This window comes from Lepidochelys olivacea (assembly GCF_965140295.1).
Source record: "Lepidochelys olivacea isolate rLepOli2 genome assembly, chromosome: 2".
NCBI classification, from domain to species: domain Eukaryota; kingdom Metazoa; phylum Chordata; order Testudines; family Cheloniidae; genus Lepidochelys; species Lepidochelys olivacea.
In genome coordinates, this window is record NC_140412.1 from 169,280,026 (window position 1) to 169,299,129 (window position 19,104).

At 42.8% G+C, this 19,104-nt stretch overlaps 1 protein-coding gene across 1 annotated transcript in view; it reads right to left on the bottom strand.

Moving 5' to 3' along the window:
• ABCA13 (ATP binding cassette subfamily A member 13) overlaps window positions 1-19,104 on the bottom strand; it is a gene marked incomplete at its 5' end in the record, with an annotated part of 301,195 nt that overhangs the window by 92,272 nt on the left and 189,819 nt on the right. Inside the window, 2 exons of the mRNA XM_084621105.1 lie at window positions 4,039-4,147; window positions 18,946-19,033. Coding sequence (XP_084477231.1) covers window positions 4,039-4,147; window positions 18,946-19,033 — 197 coding nt within the window. The remainder of the gene's footprint in view (window positions 1-4,038; window positions 4,148-18,945; window positions 19,034-19,104) is intronic.

Below are 19,104 nucleotides of genomic sequence, written 5' to 3' on the forward strand. Positions count from 1 at the left end.
TGTATTGTAAGCTTTCTTGGGCTGGGAATAAGCCTTCCTATTTGCTTGCACTCTGGAGGAGATGATATGATGGGATAGCCTAATTTTGGCAATTAATTAATTGATCTTCGACTATTAGCGGTAGATATGCCCAATGGCCTGTGATGGGATGTTAGATGGGGTGGGATCTGAGTTACTACAGAGAATTCTTTCCTGGGTGTCTGGCTGGTGAGTCTTGCCCACATACTCGGGGTTTAGCTGATTGCCATATTTGGGGTCAGGAAGGAATTTTCCTCCAGGGCAGATTGGCAGAGGCCATAGGGGTTTTTCACCTTCTCTGCAGTGTGAGGCACGAGTCACTTGCTGGAGGATTCTCTGCACCTTGAAGTGTTTAAAACACGATTTGAGGACTTCAATAGCTCAGACATAAATTAGGGGTTTGTTACAAGAGTGGGTGGGTGAGATTCTGTGGCCTGCATCATGCAGGAGGTTAGACTAGATGATCATAATAGTCCCTTCTGACCTTAAAGTCTATGATTCTATGCTTAGCATATTTTGGGTGCTACTGTAATACAGCTAATAAGGAAACATATTGCCTCTTCACTTCCACACCATAAATATTTTTAATCCTGTGTCTTTTTCCTTGCCCCCTTTACTATTATTTAGCATCGTTAAGTATATTATCTAATCCTGGGGATACAACATGTATGAAATACAAGTTACAAAACAAAATATTATATGCATTGAAGTATGTGCCAAGCACTGCTCTAACACAGCACTATGAAGAAACCCAGCATATTTTCCTTTACTATTGAATTTCCCCCTCCCCACCACCAGTAAAATATTTTTAATGCTTAACTTTTCATTTTCACGCTGCCTCACAGAATTTGTAACCCAACATGAGCATGGGTCAATACTACCAGTTTTTATGCCAACGGTGAAAGACAATCACATTTATTTCTCTTTTAACACCTGCAGCTTCTGGTGAAATGGATGGGTTAGCATGGGAGCAGTTGTCAGTGATGTTTGTTTTTAAACAGAAGAGGAAACAGATCTAGGTTCATTATAGGGCTACGGGTTGCTGTCCACAGAAATGCTGAAGACAGGCTATTTTCAGATAGTAAAATATTCCTGAACTGCCATATCAGAATAGACCACTGATATATTAACTCTGGTATACTTTGACTTTGGCCACCTGCTGCTCCTTTACCATAAGACAGTGTTCTGCAGCCTGTGGTCTGTAAACCCCTGGGGGTCTGCGAACCCCTGGGGGGTCCATAGACTTATGTCAAAGATTTGCAGAGGGGTCCACACCTCCATTCAAAATTTTGTATAGGTTGACAAATGAAAAAAAAAAAGGTTGAAAATCGCTGTCCAAGTATCTCCAAAAATTTCCATGTGAATCTGTAGATGCACTTGCTCATTAGAAACATCTACTCAAATCAAGTGCCTAAATATTAAAACTATGTGAAACTAACAAATTCCCACTTTGCAGTTGTTCCCACAATGAAATAATATTTGATATTTGTGAATCTAAACAGGGGAGAAATGTCAACATCTCTTCAAAGAATGTACCTTTTTGAGGTGCGGGAGGCCAGATTCCATTGCTATTGATACTGCTGGACAACATTCAAGAGGAAATCTCTGCTGGTCACTAAACCATCCCCACCCCCATTCACACACAAACTTAGTAAGGTCAAAGTCAAACTAATATTTTGGGATGACACAGCAGAAGTCAAAGCCTTTTTATCAGGAGCAACCCATTAATCAAAACAAGGAACTGTAAAAGCTAAAAGAAAAGACCTCTCTAACTTAGTCCTCAGAAACTTATTGTAGAACCCTGGCAACCCATGAATTCTCTTCCTCAAATATTCTAGCAGCTCCTCTCCTGTGTGAGGAAAGGACAGGGGGGAAGCCAGAATTAACCTCTTACCCATGAGCCATGTCACTCAGACTTATGCCAAAGAGGGGCTAATCCAGCTGGTTTTATGTGAGTCAACTGGATTACTCACAAAAGTAAGGCAAGTAGGACTTTATCAACCTATCCCAAGATTTGTTTCTGCACCACAATGCCTACACATCTCTGCTTGGCATTATAGGCAAAACTATGTTCTTTCATATTCTAGTGAGTCTTTTTCAGTAAAACAATATCTATTTTGTTGCCTTTGAAAGGTCCAATTATTCCCTTGACACATAAAGAAAGAAATTCAACAGTATTATTCATCTTGACAGGAAAATGTTATCCTCTGAAAACAGAAAAAATGGCATTAATGCAAGAAAGGATACACATCTCAACAAGTTTTCTAAAAGCCTTTTTCAGCAATATGCTAGAATATACCTTGCACTCTCCATAAACACGAGTCTCGAGATGAAATTATCCAAGGTAAACAAAAACATTAACAAATAGTCTACCATCCGGAAATTCAATAATCCCTAGTAACCTTTTGAACACCACTTCTAAAAATTACTTTCAATTTCTCTCTCCTATCTGAAAGCACACCATGTTTTTGTTTTTTTTCCTACCTCAGAGTTACATGTTTATTAAATCTATCCTTCCGGATGTCATCAAAACCCATTCCAGAGATGCGACAACAAAGCTGTACTTGTAAAAATGCTTTTTTCCGCCCACAAACAGCCTTATACTAAAAAATAATCACATGTATTCTGTAGCATTAACCTCAAATTCCACAGAGTTTCTCTCCACCAAAATAAGAGAAAGCTGAAAGTTAATGGGACTTGGTAGCGTAATTGCCCTTTGTGCCTTTGAAAATCTCCACCGACTTTTATACATCTTGACCCCTTTCTCTTTCAAAGATGATCCTGTCCCTTTCTCCTCCATTGAGTCTCTACAGCATGATCAACCCATCCTTTTTGTGCCTGTGCCATAGACACACATTATGGTAATAAATACAGTGCTTTCCAGCTTATGAACTACCTGTAGGGATGTTTAACCAGGGTATACCACCAGGAAACTACAGAAACTGGGCCAGTTTAATGCAGTAGTCATTCAAAGACTCCACATATTTCCCATGAACCTTTTCTACTATGCATCCTCTCCTCATTTAAAAGAGCACAAAACTACCCCAATCCATTTGACTACCTTGCACTGACTTCTCCATCCCTAGTTTGGAGAAAGTCTCCCAAATCTCACCGAGCACTTCTAGATCTATAGGCTAGAATGCCTAACACAATGGGGTACCAATCCTGACTGGGACGTCTTCTGCTACCAGAATACAAACCATCAACCCTAACTAGACCTGGTCAAAACATTCCAACTAGCTCTACCTGCAACCATTGCAAAATAGTCCTGATTAATAAAATAGGTAAAATGTAAACCTTTTGTGGCTTTCGATAACCTACTTTTAATTTTCTCCAAGACAAGCTAATTGTTCCTTTGTGAGGGACCTCATGAAAGAAAGAGAAAATAGAATCTGGGTAGAGATGGACCAAAGCTGCAAAATGCAGAACAGGATCCAGATTTCAGTGCCCCAAAAATTCAGGAATCTTTGGATCTGGTATTTCGATCTGGCTCATTATAAGAAAAGTGTCCATTTGGATTTCAAATAACCCGAAAGTCTGGTTTTCATTCAGATTGAGGAGATTTCATTCAGAACTTATCATTAAATATGCTGAGCATCACAATCTCTCTCTCTCTCTTTTTCTCTCTCTCTTTCTTTCTGGTTTAGCTTTGGACCCAACATGCAATGTCACTTTCAAAATGGTCTGATATTTGAAAATGCTTATGATTCAAAATAGAATAAATATTTTGAATTTTAAAACTTTTAATTAAATAATTCTGGAACAGTAATTTTTGATTATTATAATATATACATAAATCAGTTCAACACCACATATAACCTCTTAGTTACATTGTTATTTTATGGGACCCCCATCTTGTAACCTCCCTGAAAGTATGCAAGTCTACTTCTTCCCTTCTGGGGGACTTTAAACATCTCCACATGTTTTCACACTGCTATTTATTTTTTCTTTTCTTTTTTTAAATCAGCATTTTTAGAAAGAGATGGATGCACATTTGAATAGAGATTTGAAAAATATTACCATACTGTCTCCAGTCCACAGAAGGAGGCAAATTCATCCACAGAATAAGATTGTTGAGTTGATTTAAGTAAGACGGCAGTGAATGGAAACCTTTCTGACTGTACCACACCTAAGAGAGAAAACAGAGGTGTTAAATGAAAGGGGTCCTGAACCAGGACCCCAGATCCTAATACCCTGGAATTATGTAAGATTATAGGAGCTATGTGCCCCTCTGAGAAGCCACATGCATGGGATGGGCTGATCTGGATGGAACAGAATCAAATAAGCTGTAGAGGTCCTTTGGCTGATGTCATAAATATAAAGGGAAGGGTAAACCCCTTTGAAATCCCTCCTGGCCAGGGGAAAGCTCCTCTCACCTGTAAAGGGTTAAGAAGCTAAAGGTAACCTCACTGGCACCTGACCAAAATGACCAATGAGGAGACAAGATACTTTCAAAAGCTGGGAGGAGTCAGAGTAACAAAGGGTCTGTCTGTAGTCGTCTTGGCCGGGGACAGAACAGGAATGGAGTCTTAGAACTTTTAGTAAGTAATCTAGCTAGGTATGTGTTAGATTATGATTTCTTTAAATGGCTGAGAAAAGAATTGTGCTGAATAGAATAACTATTTCTGTCTGTGTATCTTTTTTGTAACTTAAGGTTTTGCCTAGAGGGGTTCTCTATGTTTTTGAATCTAATTACCCTGTAAGATATATACCATCCTGATTTTACAGGGGGGATTTCTTTATTTCTATTTACTTCTATTTTTTATTAAAAGTCTTCTTGTAAAACACTGAATGCTTTTTCATTGTTCTCAGATCCAAGGGTCTGGGTCTGTAGTCACCTAGGCAAATTGGTGAGGCTTTTTACCAAACCTTGTCCAGGAAGTGGGGTGCAAGGTTTTGGGAAGTATTTTGGGGGGAAGGACGCGTCCAAACAGCTCTTCCCCAGTAACCAGTATTAGTTTGGTGGTGGTAGCGGCCATTCCAAGGATAACGGGGGTAATATTTTGTACCTTGGGGAAGTTTTGACCTAAGCTGGTAAAGATAAGCTTAGGAGGTTTTTCATGCAGGTCCCCACATCTGTACCCTAGAGTTCAGAGTGGGGGAGGAACCTTGACATGGTGGCAGCGGTGGGATTAACCTGAAATCATTTTGAGATCCAGTTGAGATTTTTTGAACTAGAAATACAGATTTTAAAAAGGAATTTTTAGGAAGTCCAGAAGGCAGCTTTGAAACTGAAAGCAGCTTGGTTTCTCTCTGCTTTGTGGCCAAGCAGAGACAAAAGGGGATTATCTTGTGAATTGCAGGTTTTCTTTGCCTGGAGGCAGGGTACTTAACTCCTGCAGGGAAATTCACAGTCTTCCAACCCAGAGGTTTTTTTTTTTCTTTTCTTCCTAAAAGTAAATAGGGGGTGTGTGCTCTACCCATTTGCCTGGAGACAAAAGTGGCAGGGTTTTTTTTAGGATTTTGATTTTTTTTTTTTTTTTTTTTTACAAGGAGCACAGGTTTGAAAAGAAATTTTTTTCTTCTTTGGGCTGGGTAAGCAGGTTTCCAAGTAGTTGGAGGTTTTTTGCTTTAATTTGGGCCCAGAGCAGAGACAAGGGAATTGTCTTTTTCTGTAGGCTGACAATCACTATCAGAGAATAGGTATTCTATTCCAGCACAGCAAAATTTTACAGCCAAGTTTTGTTTGTTTATTTCTAAACCTCGGGTGTAAAGTTAGTTAAAAACAGAGAGGTTAGAATGGCCAAATCCTCAGCTCGACTACAGCTGGAATTAGCCAAATTTCAGGCTGAAGAAAAACAAAGGGAACATGAAAGACAGATAGAACTCATGCAGCTGAAGAAGGAACAAGAAAGGGAGGCAGAACAACACCAAGAGGCTGCCCACAAGAGGGAAATGGAGGCAAGGAAGCATGTGGAGGAGGAGAGGGAAAAAGAGAGGAAGCATGTGGAGGAGGAGAAGGAAAAAGAGAGGAAGCATGTGGAGGAGATGGAGAGGATAAAGGCCCAGCAGAATATACCAACAAACCCTAGCAATCCTTCTCCAGGTACCACTTCCCATCCCAGAAAGTTCCCCACCTACAAGGCAGGTGATGATACTGAGGCCTTCTTAGAAAACTTCGAAAGGGCCTGCCTTGGGTACAACATCTCTACTGACCAATACATGGTAGAGCTGAGGCCGCAGCTCAGTGGACCCTTAGCTGAGGTGGCAGCTGAAATGCCTAAAGAACACATGAACAAGTATGAACTGTTTAAATCCAAGGCGAGAGTCAGAATGGGGATAACACCCGAGCAGTCTCGTCGGAGGTTCAGAGCCCTAAGGTGGAAACCAGACATGTCATTTACCCGACATGCCTACCACATTGTAAAACATTGGGATGCCTGGATATCAGGAGCAAGTGTTGAATCTCCAGTAAATTTGCCCTTCCTAATGCAAATGGAACAATTCTTAGAGGGTGTTCCTGAGGAAATAGAAAGATACATCCTAGATGGGAAACCCAAAACTGTAATTGAGGCAGGAGAGATTGGAGCCAGATGGGTGGAGGTGGCAGAGAAGAAGAAAACTGGTCGCAGTTGGAGCGGAGACCAGAAGGGACCACCCCAGACCACACCCTATTACCGGGGGCCGCCCAAAGCCCCACCTACCTCCCAAAAGAACCCTCCAGACCCCTTATCGTCCCACCACCCCGTTCTCCAGCAACCCTCCTCGCCCCAGTGACCCGTCAGCTGGACGATGTTTTAAGTGTAACGAGCTGGGGCATGTAAAGGCCAACTGCCCCAAGAACCCCAACAGATTACAGTTCATTGCACCGGAATCACACCAGAGGTCCACAGGCCCAGATACCTCCCAGATACCCTTGGAGCGGAGGGAAACTGTGAGTGTGGGTGGGAAGAAGGTCACCGCGTGGAGGGACACCGGAGCACAAGTGTCAGCTATCCATGCTTCCTTAGTGGACCCCAATTTAATCAACCCAGAGATCCAAGTGACGATTCAACCCTTCAAGTCCAACTCTTTCAATTTGCCTACAGCCAAGTTGCCTGTCCAGTACAAGGGCTGGTCAGGAATGTGGACTTTTGCAGTCTATGATGATTATCCCATCCCCATGCTGTTGGGGGAAGACTTGGCCAATCATGTGAAGCAGGCCAAGAGGGTGGGAATGGTCACCCGCAACCAGGCTAAACAAGCCGTGAGGCCTAGCTCTGTTCCGGAAACTTCTATCAGGACCCAGTCAGAGGTGATGGACCTGGACCCCAGGCCAATGTCTGCAACAGCAGTAGTGGATCCAGTCCCAGAGACCCAGACGGAACCAGTCCCAGAACCGGAACCAGCCAAACAACCAACACCAGACCCCGTGTCAGCACTGAATCCAGTACTTGCAACCTCAACACCAGAGGGCCCCACCGAACCTGAACTGGCAGCAGCCGATAACCCTACACAAGAGGCTCAGCCGGAGCCTGAATCCCAACACAGTGCACCAGCGGAGAGCGGTTCACAGTCAACAGAAACAGCTCCATCCCCTATATCGCTTCCAGAGGGACCAAGCCTAGGTCCACAATCCCATGAGGAACTGATGTCTCCAGCATCAAGGGAACAGTTCCAGACCAAACAGGAAGCAGATGAAAGCCTCCAGAGAGCTTGGACGGCGGCACGGAGCAACCCACCGCCTCTCAGCTCTTCTAATCGATCCAGGTTTGTTGTAGAAAGAGGACTTTTATACAAGGAAACTCTTTCTGGGGGACACCAGGAAGACTGGCATCCTCAGAGACAGTTGGTAGATCCAACTAAATACCGGGCCAAGCTCTTGAGCTTAGCCCATGATCACCCTAGTGGCCATGCTGGGGTGAACAGGACCAAAGACCGTTTGGGGGGGTCATTCCACTGGGAGGGAATGGGCAAGGATGTTTCTACCTATGTCCAGTCTTGTGAGGTGTGCCAAAGAGTGGGAAAACCCCAAGACCAGGTCAAAGCTCCTCTCCAGCCACTCCCCATCATTGAAGTTCCATTTCAGCGAGTAGCTGTGGATATTCGGGGTCCTTTTCCGAAAAAGACAGCCAGAGGAAAGCAGTACATACTGACTTTCATGGATTTTGCCACCCGATGGCCGGAAGCAGTAGCTCTAAGCAACACCAGGGCTAAAAGTGTGTGCCAGGCACTAGCAGACATTTTTGCCAGGGTAGGTTGGCCCTCCGACATCCTCACAGATGCAGGGACTAATTTCCTGGCAGGAACTATGAAAAACCTTTGGGAAGCTCATGGGGTAAATCACTTGGTTGCCACTCCTTACCATCATCAAACAAATGGCATGGTGGAGAAGTTTAATGGAACTTTGGGGGCCATGATACGTAAATTCGTAAATGAGCACTCCAATGATTGGGACCTAGTATTGCAGCAGTTGATCTTTGCCTACAGAGCTGTACCACATCCCAGTTTAGGGTTTTCCCCATTTGAACTTGTATATGGCCGTGAGGTTAAGGGGCCATTGCAGTTGGTGAAGCAGCAATGGGAGGGATTTACACCTTCTCCAGGAACTAACATTCTGGACTTTGTAACCAACCTACAAAACACCCTCCGAACCTCTTTAGCCCTTGCTAGAGGAAACTTACAGGATGCTCAAAAAGAGCAAAAAGCCTGGTATGATAAACATGCCAGAGAGCGTTCCTTCAAAGTAGGAGACCAGGTCATGGTCTTAAAGGCGCTCCAGGCCCATAAAATGGAAGCATCGTGGGAAGGGCCATTCGTGGTCCAGGAGCGCCTGGGAGCTGTTAATTATCTCATAGCATTCCCCACCTCCAACCGAAAGCCTAAGGTGTATCATATTAATTCTCTAAAGCCCTTTTATTCCAGAGAATTAAAGGTTTGTCAGTTTACAGCCCAGGGAGGAGACGACGCTGAGTGGCCTGAAGGTGTCTACTACGAAGGGAAATGTGCTGGTGGTGTGGAAGAGGTGAACCTCTCCATGACCCTTGGGCGTATGCAGCGACAGCAGATCCAGGAGCTGTGCACTAGCTACGCGCCAACGTTCTCAGCCACCCCAGGACTGACTGAACGGGCATACCACTCCATTGACACAGGTAATGCTCACCCAATTAGGGTCCAACCTTACCGGGTGTCTCCTCAAGCTAAAACTGCTATAGAACGGGAGATCCAGGATATGTTACAGATGGGTGTAATCCGCCCCTCTGAAAGTGCATGGGCATCTCCAGTGGTTCTAGTTCCCAAACCAGATGGGGAAATACGTTTTTGCGTGGACTACCGTAAGCTAAATGCTGTAACTCGCCCAGACAACTATCCCATGCCACGCACAGATGAACTATTAGAGAAACTGGGAAGGGCCCAGTTCATCTCTACCTTGGACTTAACCAAGGGGTACTGGCAGGTACCGCTAGATGAATCTGCCAAGGAAAGGTCAGCCTTCATCACACATCTCGGGCTGTATGAATTTAATGTACTCCCTTTCGGGCTGCGAAATGCACCCGCCACTTTCCAAAGACTTGTAGATGGTCTCCTAGCGGGATTAGGAGAATATGCAGTCGCCTACCTTGACGATGTGGCCATATTTTCGGATTCCTGGGCAGACCACCTGGAACATCTACAAAAAGTCCTTGAGCGCATAAGGGAGGCAGGACTAACTGTTAAGGCTAAGAAGTGTCAAATAGGCCTAAACAGAGTGACTTACCTTGGACACCAGGTGGGTCAAGGAACTATCAGCCCCCTACAGGCCAAAGTGGATGCTATCCAAAAGTGGCCTGTCCCAAAGTCAAAGAAACAGGTTCAATCCTTCTTAGGCTTGGCCGGTTATTACAGACGATTTGTACCGCACTACAGCCAAATCGCTGCCCCACTGACAGACCTAACCAAAAAGAAACAGCCAAATGCTGTTCAGTGGACCGGAAAGTGTCAGAAGGCCTTTAACAAGCTTAAAGCGACACTCATGTCTGACCCTGTACTAAGGGCCCCAGACTTTGACAAACCGTTCCTAGTAACCACAGATGCATCCGAGCGTGGTGTGGGAGCAGTTTTAATGCAGAAAGGACCTGATCAAGAATTCCACCCTGTAGTGTTTCTCAGCAAAAAACTGTCTGAGAGGGAAAGCAACTGGTCAGTCACTGAAAAAGAATGTTATGCCATTGTCTACGCTCTGGAAAAGCTACGCCCATATGTTTGGGGACGGCGTTTCCACCTGCAAACCGACCATGCTGCACTAAAGTGGCTTCACACCGTCAAAGAAACTAACAAAAAACTTCTTCGGTGGAGTTTAGCTCTCCAAGATTTTGATTTCGACATCCAACACATCTCAGGAGCTTCTAACAAAGTGGCTGATGCACTCTCCCGTGAAAGTTTCCCAGAATCAACTGGTTAAAATCGTCCTTGAGATGTGGAAAATATTGTTAGTCTTTATGTACTTGGTAGTATATTTAGAGATGCATGTGTCTTATTAACTCTGTTTTCCTAGAGCTCCAGGAAGAAATCCCAGCCAGTGTTTCACCCTAGCTGAGATTTGGGAGGCGTGTCATAAATATAAAGGGAAGGGTAAACCCCTTTGAAATCCCTCCTGGCCAGGGGAAAGCTCCTCTCACCTGTAAAGGGTTAAGAAGCTAAAGGTAACCTCACTGGCACCTGACCAAAATGACCAATGAGGAGACAAGATACTTTCAAAAGCTGGGAGGAGTCAGAGTAACAAAGGGTCTGTCTGTAGTCGTCTTGGCCGGGGACAGAACAGGAATGGAGTCTTAGAACTTTTAGTAAGTAATCTAGCTAGGTATGTGTTAGATTATGATTTCTTTAAATGGCTGAGAAAAGAATTGTGCTGAATAGAATAACTATTTCTGTCTGTGTATCTTTTTTGTAACTTAAGGTTTTGCCTAGAGGGGTTCTCTATGTTTTTGAATCTAATTACCCTGTAAGATATCTACCATCCTGATTTTACAGGGGGGATTTCTTTATTTCTATTTACTTCTATTTTTTATTAAAAGTCTTCTTGTAAAACACTGAATGCTTTTTCATTGTTCTCAGATCCAAGGGTTTGGGTCTGTGGTCACCTATGCAAATTGGTGAGGCTTTTTATCCAACATTTCCCAGGAAAGGGGGAGTGCAAGTGTTGGGAGGATTGTTCATTGTTCTTAAGATCGAAGGGTCTGGGTCTGTAGTCACCTAGGCAAATTGGTGAGGCTTTTTACCAAACCTTGTCCAGGAAGTGGGGTGCAAGGTTTTGGGAAGTATTTTGGGGGGAAGGACGCGTCCAAACAGCTCTTCCCCAGTAACCAGTATTAGTTTGGTGGTGGTAGCGGCCATTCCAAGGATAACGGGGGTAATATTTTGTACCTTGGGGAAGTTTTGACCTAAGCTGGTAAAGATAAGCTTAGGAGGTTTTTCATGCAGGTCCCCACATCTGTACCCTAGAGTTCAGAGTGGGGGAGGAACCTTGACAGCTGAGTACTGTTGTTGCAAACCCTTTCCATTCCAGGGCTCTCCATCCAACTAGCAACAAAGGAAAGGGAAGAGAACTCATGGTTTAGTGGATCATCTAAACCAGCCCTGTCATAAACATACAGCTAAGGGTAGCCTAGAATTCCTCCTTACCTGTAAGGGGTTAAGAAGCTCAAATAACCTGGTTGGCACCTGACCAAAGGGACCAATGGGGAAAGAAGATACTTTCAAATCTGGTGGAGGGGGAGGCTTTGTGGTGTGTTCTCTGGGGAAAGCAGAGAAGCATCAGGTCAAAAGAACTCCTTCTCCTATAAACCATCCTGTACAAGTCTCTGATATTATAAAAAAAAGTAAGTAAGGCAAGGCACGTTAGATTACCTTTTGTTTTCAACTTGTGAATTTTCTCTTTGCTAGAGGGAGGTGTATCCCATTTTTTTGTAACTTTAAAGTTTTGCCTAGAGGGGAATCCTCTGTGTTTTGAATCTGATTACCCTATAAAGTATCCTGATTTTACAGATGTGATTCTTTTACTTTTTCTTTAATTAAAATCCTTCTTTTAAGAACCTGACTGATTTTTCCATTGTTCCAAGACCCAGGGGTTTGGGTCTTTGATCATTTTGTAACCAATTGTTTAGGATATTATTTTCAAGCCTCCCCAGGAAAGGGGGTGTAGGGGCTTGGGGGGATTGCTGGGGGAAGGGGAACTCCAAGTGGTCCTTTTCCCTGGCTCTTTATTAAATGACTTGGTGGTGGCAGCGTTACTTAAACCCAAGGTACAAGGGAGAATTTGTGCCTGGGGAGTTTTTAACCTAAGCTGGTAAAAATAAGCTTAGGGGGTCTTTCATGCAGGTCCCCACATCTGTACCCTAGAGTTCAGAGTGGGGAGGGAACCCTGACAAGCCCCTTAAATCATGCCAAGTCTAATATACATGAAACACATAACTCTCCTATTTGTGCTGAAAAGGGAACATTAATTGGTTTAATTTGAAACCCAGTGGGAGAATTTAGAAAACAATAAAACTTTGAGGAACTTTTTACTTTTGAGATTTGAAAATGAGATCTGCAAGCAACAGAAAAACACAACAATTGGCGCTAAAATGTGCTCTGACCCTATGCTCAAGAAAAGGGGGTGGGTGGGAAAGGAGGACTCAAAGGCAGGGACTGCATGAAACTAATTATGCTAGCCACTCCATAAGGGGCATGGAGGAATGAGGCCAATAGCATAGAAAAGCAAGAATACTGCTCTTAATGGGTGTTGTAACATGCTCCCCCCCACCCCACCTCTGCCCAATGAGGACTTCTGGGAAGCAGTGTGCCCAAGCTTGGGCACAATACCTTCTTGAACAATGCAGCTCTACACTTCTCCAATAGAGTAATACCTTTATGGTACAACCCAACCCTTCTCCAAGGAACAGTTTCCTTTCCAGTTTCTCGTTTCTGTCCCATAGCCTAACCAATATGCCTCAGGCTTTAATGGAATTATCACTTCTTGAGGTGAGAAAACAGCATAATCTCCATGCCCTTTCAGCTGATACTACCAACAAAAGTGGTAATGAGTTCCATTTATAGTTGGGGTTGTTGATGGATACCCGTCCTTAGGAACTCAGCTGACCCTCACCAACTCATTTCACATAGGCCACCAAACGGACACTAGATGGCAACAATTTTAACTTCTTTACACAAAGGGAATATTTATTTGTACAGATGAGAGAATCTTTATTTACAAAAAGGTCTCATTTCTGGAGGAAAAATAATTCTCTCATTGCTCTAGAGTATAGCTAACTCTAGTGTGCAGCTACTGACCGTAAAGAATTATGAATTGGGGATTGTTTTGTGGCTCATCGGGTTCTTCTATGTTCCAGTCTGAGACCTGACAACTATTTAATCAGCAGGTGACCCCCTACTGGATCAGAAAAAGAGCAAGCCCGGGACCTACTAAAAGTGCAGGAACAGTCTCCAAATATTTACCAACCCTGATATTCTATGATTCTATGATTCTATGATTTAACTTTCAGATCTCTACACTTCCTGGTCACCTGTGCAACCATGTGCCAGAACAGAATCAATACTGAACTAGCAAGGGGAGCCAATGCCCCCACACATCATCCCATTTCTTCCTCTATCTATTCTGCTAAAATCCTCCAAAATAAGAATGTTTAACATATGTAATGGAACCCATTGCAATTATGCACATTGTAAAGACAAAAAGAAGCAATTACAAAAAACAATAATGCAAGATTCTGCTGACACATCCTCAGTTAATTGGAGGCAGGGGAGAGGTCTCAATAAGTATTCACAGAATATCCTAGTAAATTTCATAATGTAACCAAAATAATAAGGAATGCAAAAAAATGACAATATAGCATTGTCTTTAACAATACATTTAGAAGTCCTGCACAGTAATTAGAATCACAGCATCTTCAGAGCATTCACAGCATTGTTCATCCAAGAGTGAGATAAAATTATGTAACTGAGTCAGGCCATCAGGAAATAACCAAATTAAAGCAAAATATTTAATCATTTATAATCTGGCAAAAAGAAAAAAAAGTCATTGACGTTATTATCTTCATCAGAGGATGCATCTGGTTCTTTTTCAAAAGTCTGAGCACAACTAATTTTGAACCAAGCGACCACAACATTGAAAAAAAGGTATTGGTATTTAGTTCCATCCAAAACAACACGCAGCTTTACTAGACAAAACATGCCATGTGAATAACATTTTTTAAGGTGAGGTGAAAGATGGGGGAGGAAACTGCTGATTAATCTTGGTTTTCTAATTGGGTCTGACATGCCAAACCTTGGAAAATCTCCCTTCTAGCACAGGACCAGTTTTAACTCTCAAAATTGGTAGAGCCTAATCACAGGTAGCAAGCATGATTGAGGGAATAGCGCATAAGAATGGGACTCAGGACAGCTGGGTCCAAGTCTTGTCTCTGTAACTTCCTCTTCCTATTTAATTTGTCTAACCGTGTCTGACTTTTTGTGTGACTATAGATTAATTTATTCACATACCTCAGTTCCCCACCTGTAAAAAGGAATACTATTAAGCTCTATAAGGTGCTCAGATATTACAGGGATAAGGACCATAAAAAATACTCAGATAGATGTGTGTTTATATATATGCATATATTCTTATATATGTATATTTCTACAAATATCACAGGGGGATGCTTTGAAGGACAGCAGATATTTTGCCAAGGTTACTGTACATGTTCTCCCCTGACAGGGGTGGTCTCCACGTACAAGGAGAGTTAATATCCAGGAGAGTTCCTAAGAGTTCTGTGTCCCAACAATGCTCTTACCATCTATGCTTTTTTTTATGCCAAGTGTTCTTGAATGGTTATATTTTACTTGGTTCATTAAAAGTTGTATCTCTCTCGCTCCCTCGAGTACCTATGAGTAAAATTCATCTGCAGTGGAATTCTACTGCCTTTGAGAAGAGCAATTGGGTGTTCCTTAGATAAATGCTATCAAATTGTGAATTTACATCATTTTATCTTCTACTCATAGTCCGACAAATTTCTTCCACAGTGAGAAACATTTTTTTTTCTACGTTACAATTATATGGTGAATAGGCACAGGCTACTTTGGGATCTAATTGATTTCATATTGCCTCAGTTCCATGAACCTGTGACAACTCGGTAAGGTCAAACTAGAGAAAGAACTATCTGGGGGATGCCCCCTAAATTCGTAATTACAGACCACAACAAGAACTCAAACTTTCTTTAGGTTTGCTTAGGCTTTTCAGATGTTTTTGTACAATAAGTTATATACATGTCTGAATATGAATCTTAGCACTTATATAGCACTGTCAATGGGTCATCCGCCTCGCACGTGCCTCCTCACCACAACCCTGGAAGCAGCCTCTTGCCTCAGTTTCCCTCCTCAAGGGGCTTCTTAAATAAACTCCACACAGGATTTCACAAGTCCAATGACAATAGCCCTCCCTAGGGTCTGATTTTATTCACATGAAATTCACAAACAGAAAAAAGTCTTTCACCTCAGCCTTAAGCTGGCACAGTCTCTCCCTTCTATCTGAGCATCTGGAGAAGATGCAAGGCCTGACCTGCCTTCAGGCCTTCTCTCCAAATAGAAATCAAACTTCCAGACAGGCTTTCTATCCAGCCACACCCTTCCCAACTGGAGTCTCCCTTCCTCATATCAGGGACCACAACAGGAGACTCTCCCTTCTTGCTGCTTATTTCCCTTGGTTGGCTCTCCTTGAGTGTCCTCTCCCTGAAGCTTCCTGCTGCTTTTATAGGGGAATCGCCCGACCCCTGCTCAGGTGTGCCTCCTTAGTAACTAGAGTTAGCTGGCCCCAGCCCTCTGACCCTTAAAAGAGCAAGCCACCTTGCAACAAACACTTTATAGGTCAGATTACATAGACAATGAACACGCAATACAACTAAGGAAGGGGCAGGTGTGGGTGGGATGAGCTATTGAGTTCCGCTACACACTCCTGTTCCATGAGTCATCTTTGAATGTCGAATGCCAGAGTTTTTTCAAACATGCTTGGTATGTGATACACACTGTGGGTGTATTTTTGTCTCATACCTGGAATAAGATGCATTTAAGGTGCTTGTCACCTTCCATGTTTTGGCTAGGTATTGTTAAAACTGGAGTGGGAAGTTAGTTGTCATGTACATCCTGCTGTGGAGAGGAATAATTTGTGTAGGACTCAGAGGTTTTCTGCTGTGTAATGAATCATACAGTAAGTCTCTTCATATGCAAATTTCCCATTTTCGTTCATAAAAGGCTATGTAAATGGTACATTCACTGTCTTGTGAACAGGCCCAAAAGGTCAAAGACTGGTCATTAATTATTGAAAGGTTAATGCAACAATTTGACACTACATCAGTTGAAAGCCACTTTAAGGAGGTAGTTTAGATAACATAGAGCCCTTTATAAGTCTAATGCACTATTAAGTTGGCTCTGAAAAATGAAGCTTACTCACTAACAGTATAACTATAATTTATTCTTCTGCTGATGACAGGTGGAGTAGATGCCAAAGACCAAAACAAACAAACAAAAACAGCAGACAGAGAAACACAGTATATTGTAGCCATTTGGACTCAAGTGCACAATTATGCACTGATCAAGTCAAGAGTTCAAAGCTGCAAGAAATTTGGGGGAACATAAATAAAGTTAAGATTCTGTCACAGGTATTTTTAGTAATAGTCAGGGATAGGTCACAGGCAATAAACAAAAATTCAGGGAACCCCATGACCTGTTCCTAACTTTCACTAAAAATACTTTGTGGGAGTGGGAACTAACAGTGGGAGTGCTGCGGGGGGCGGGTGGGAGGGAGGTGTTACAGGCCTCTGTTCCAGCCCCAGGACCAGACACCACTCTGGCAGGCCCCAGGGCCCACTGCACTGGCAGCCCCTGCTCTAGCAGCCCTGGGGACAACCCCCAGCCAGCTGCTTTAGTGGCCCTGGGGCAGGCCACCAGCCACTGCTCCGGCAGCCCTGGGGGCAACTGCTCTGGCATCCCCGTAGCTGGCCACTCTGGCAGCCCCGGGGCTGACCGCAGCAGCTGCTCCAGCCCCAATGCTGCTCCTGTGGCAGGGGCTGACCCTCCCCACCCCCTGCTGCTTCAACCCTGGGACCCCTGCTCTGACGGCCCTGGAGCCGACAGCTCCTCCAGCCCTGCCACTGCAGAAGTCATGGAGGTCCCGTAAAGTAATGGAATTAGTGACTTCCATAACAGAGTCATACCCTTAACCATAAAGAACCAAAAAATAAAATGTAAACAGTTGGTTTTTTGATGGATAAATCCAGATTTGGCAAAAGTGCCAAACCAAACTTCAGATAAGGGATGTGTGCATGTCCCATTTTAATAACTAACCTCCTGCCCTGCTGGTAGTTTGGGGCAAGGCTTGGATAAATGTTTCCACCTCTACTTCAAAAACAACAAGTTTATACCCTTTCCAACCTATATAAAATGTTTAAGGTCAGGGCTTCTTTCCGTCCAGCTCCAATTTAACATTCAAACGTCAGCTCCCTTAACTTACATGGCAACTTGCTTCTTCAGTGCCCTTCATTTCAACAAAAACACAAAACAGAGGTCAGTCATAGAGACCCTGAAACACATCTGGGAGACTGCCGTTCCCCTTCATGTTGCTGGACTCCGGGTCTAGAAGTTCTCTGAACAGTTGTATGAACCTCAAAGATTTTTCAGGTAGTCTGAGGAAGGTCTTACAACCAATGGAAACACACTAAAATCTCTTAGACTCCTAAATCCCCAATGGACCATAGGTCTCATCCAGTCTTCTACAGTGTCCTCTCTGGAAATATTTCCAGTGCACTTCAAAAAGCCTTAAGAAAAGTCTGAATTTGGTAGATGGAGGACTACTCCTACAGTCTCTGCCTCTAATGGATCGCTCCAAAACAGTTAATCAGGAAAACCTCTGGTAGTGAGGTACAGTGCAAGACAGAATTATTTACTGGTTAAAACATAGTCTGGAAACCGAGAGATCTGGGTGCTAAGCCTCTGGCTTATTATGTGACCTCATGCAAGACGTGAACTCACAGTTTCTCCTGCTGTAAAAGGGGAATAATACTTACTCATATTTGTAAAGTATTTTAGGAGCATCTTATAAGTACTATTTACTTTATTATTCTTGCAGTAGCTACTCTAGACATCCACATCTTTACTCTTTTAAATGCAATGAAATTGCTATATTTTAGTTTGTTTGCTTTCAGAAAAAAGAATATTGATCACAAGACTGAAATAGCCATCAATAAAACACAATTGATAGTTCACTTTACTTCAGCCAATTTTGAGATTGATTTTAGTAGGAGTAGAAGGGAAATAAAGAAAAATGTAGGCTGACTATCGGGAAATAATCTTAAAAAGTGAGCTCTATTAGACGGTGAAATAGTTTCCCAAGGGAAGTGATGGAAACCCCTCATTTGAGTTATTTACGACTGAATTGCACAAAGCACAGGGTAATACAACAATCCTGGACAGAGTAACTGACTAAAAATATCTTAGGATTTTTCCCAATTTTAAACACAAGGATTCTAAAATTACATTATTTTACAGTAGAACCTGAGCATTATGAACACCTTGGGAATGGAGGTTGTTCGTAACTCTGAAATGTTTGTATCTGTGAATCAAACATTATGGTTCTTTCAAAGATCTACAACTGAACATGGACTTAATACAGCTTTGAAACTTAACTATGCAGAAGAAAAATGCTGCTTTTTAACTGTCTTAATTTAAATGAAACAAGCACAAACGGTTTCCTTCCCTTATCAAATCTTTATTTTAAACTTTCCCTTTATTTTTTCAGTAGTTTACATTTAACATGGTTCTGTACTGTATTTGCGTGTGTGTGTGTGTGTGTGTGTGTGTGTGTGCCTGATTGCATGCTTCTAATTCCAAATGAGAGGTGTGGTTGACCAGTCAGTTTGTAACTATGTTAAGTGCCAAGGAGTTAGGAATTTGAATACTTTGGCATTGCAATACGGATTGGACTCTATATGCATATCTTACCTTAGCCAGAGGCTTAGAGTATGTTTTATTCAGTTTCTGGTCTTGAAGTTCAGGGGATGTTTTCACACCAAAAGACCAGCCTCCATATCTGGTAATACAAAACAAAGTAATAGGAGGCTGTCTGTCAGCAGCTTACCTTTCTTAGCATTGTGAGAAATG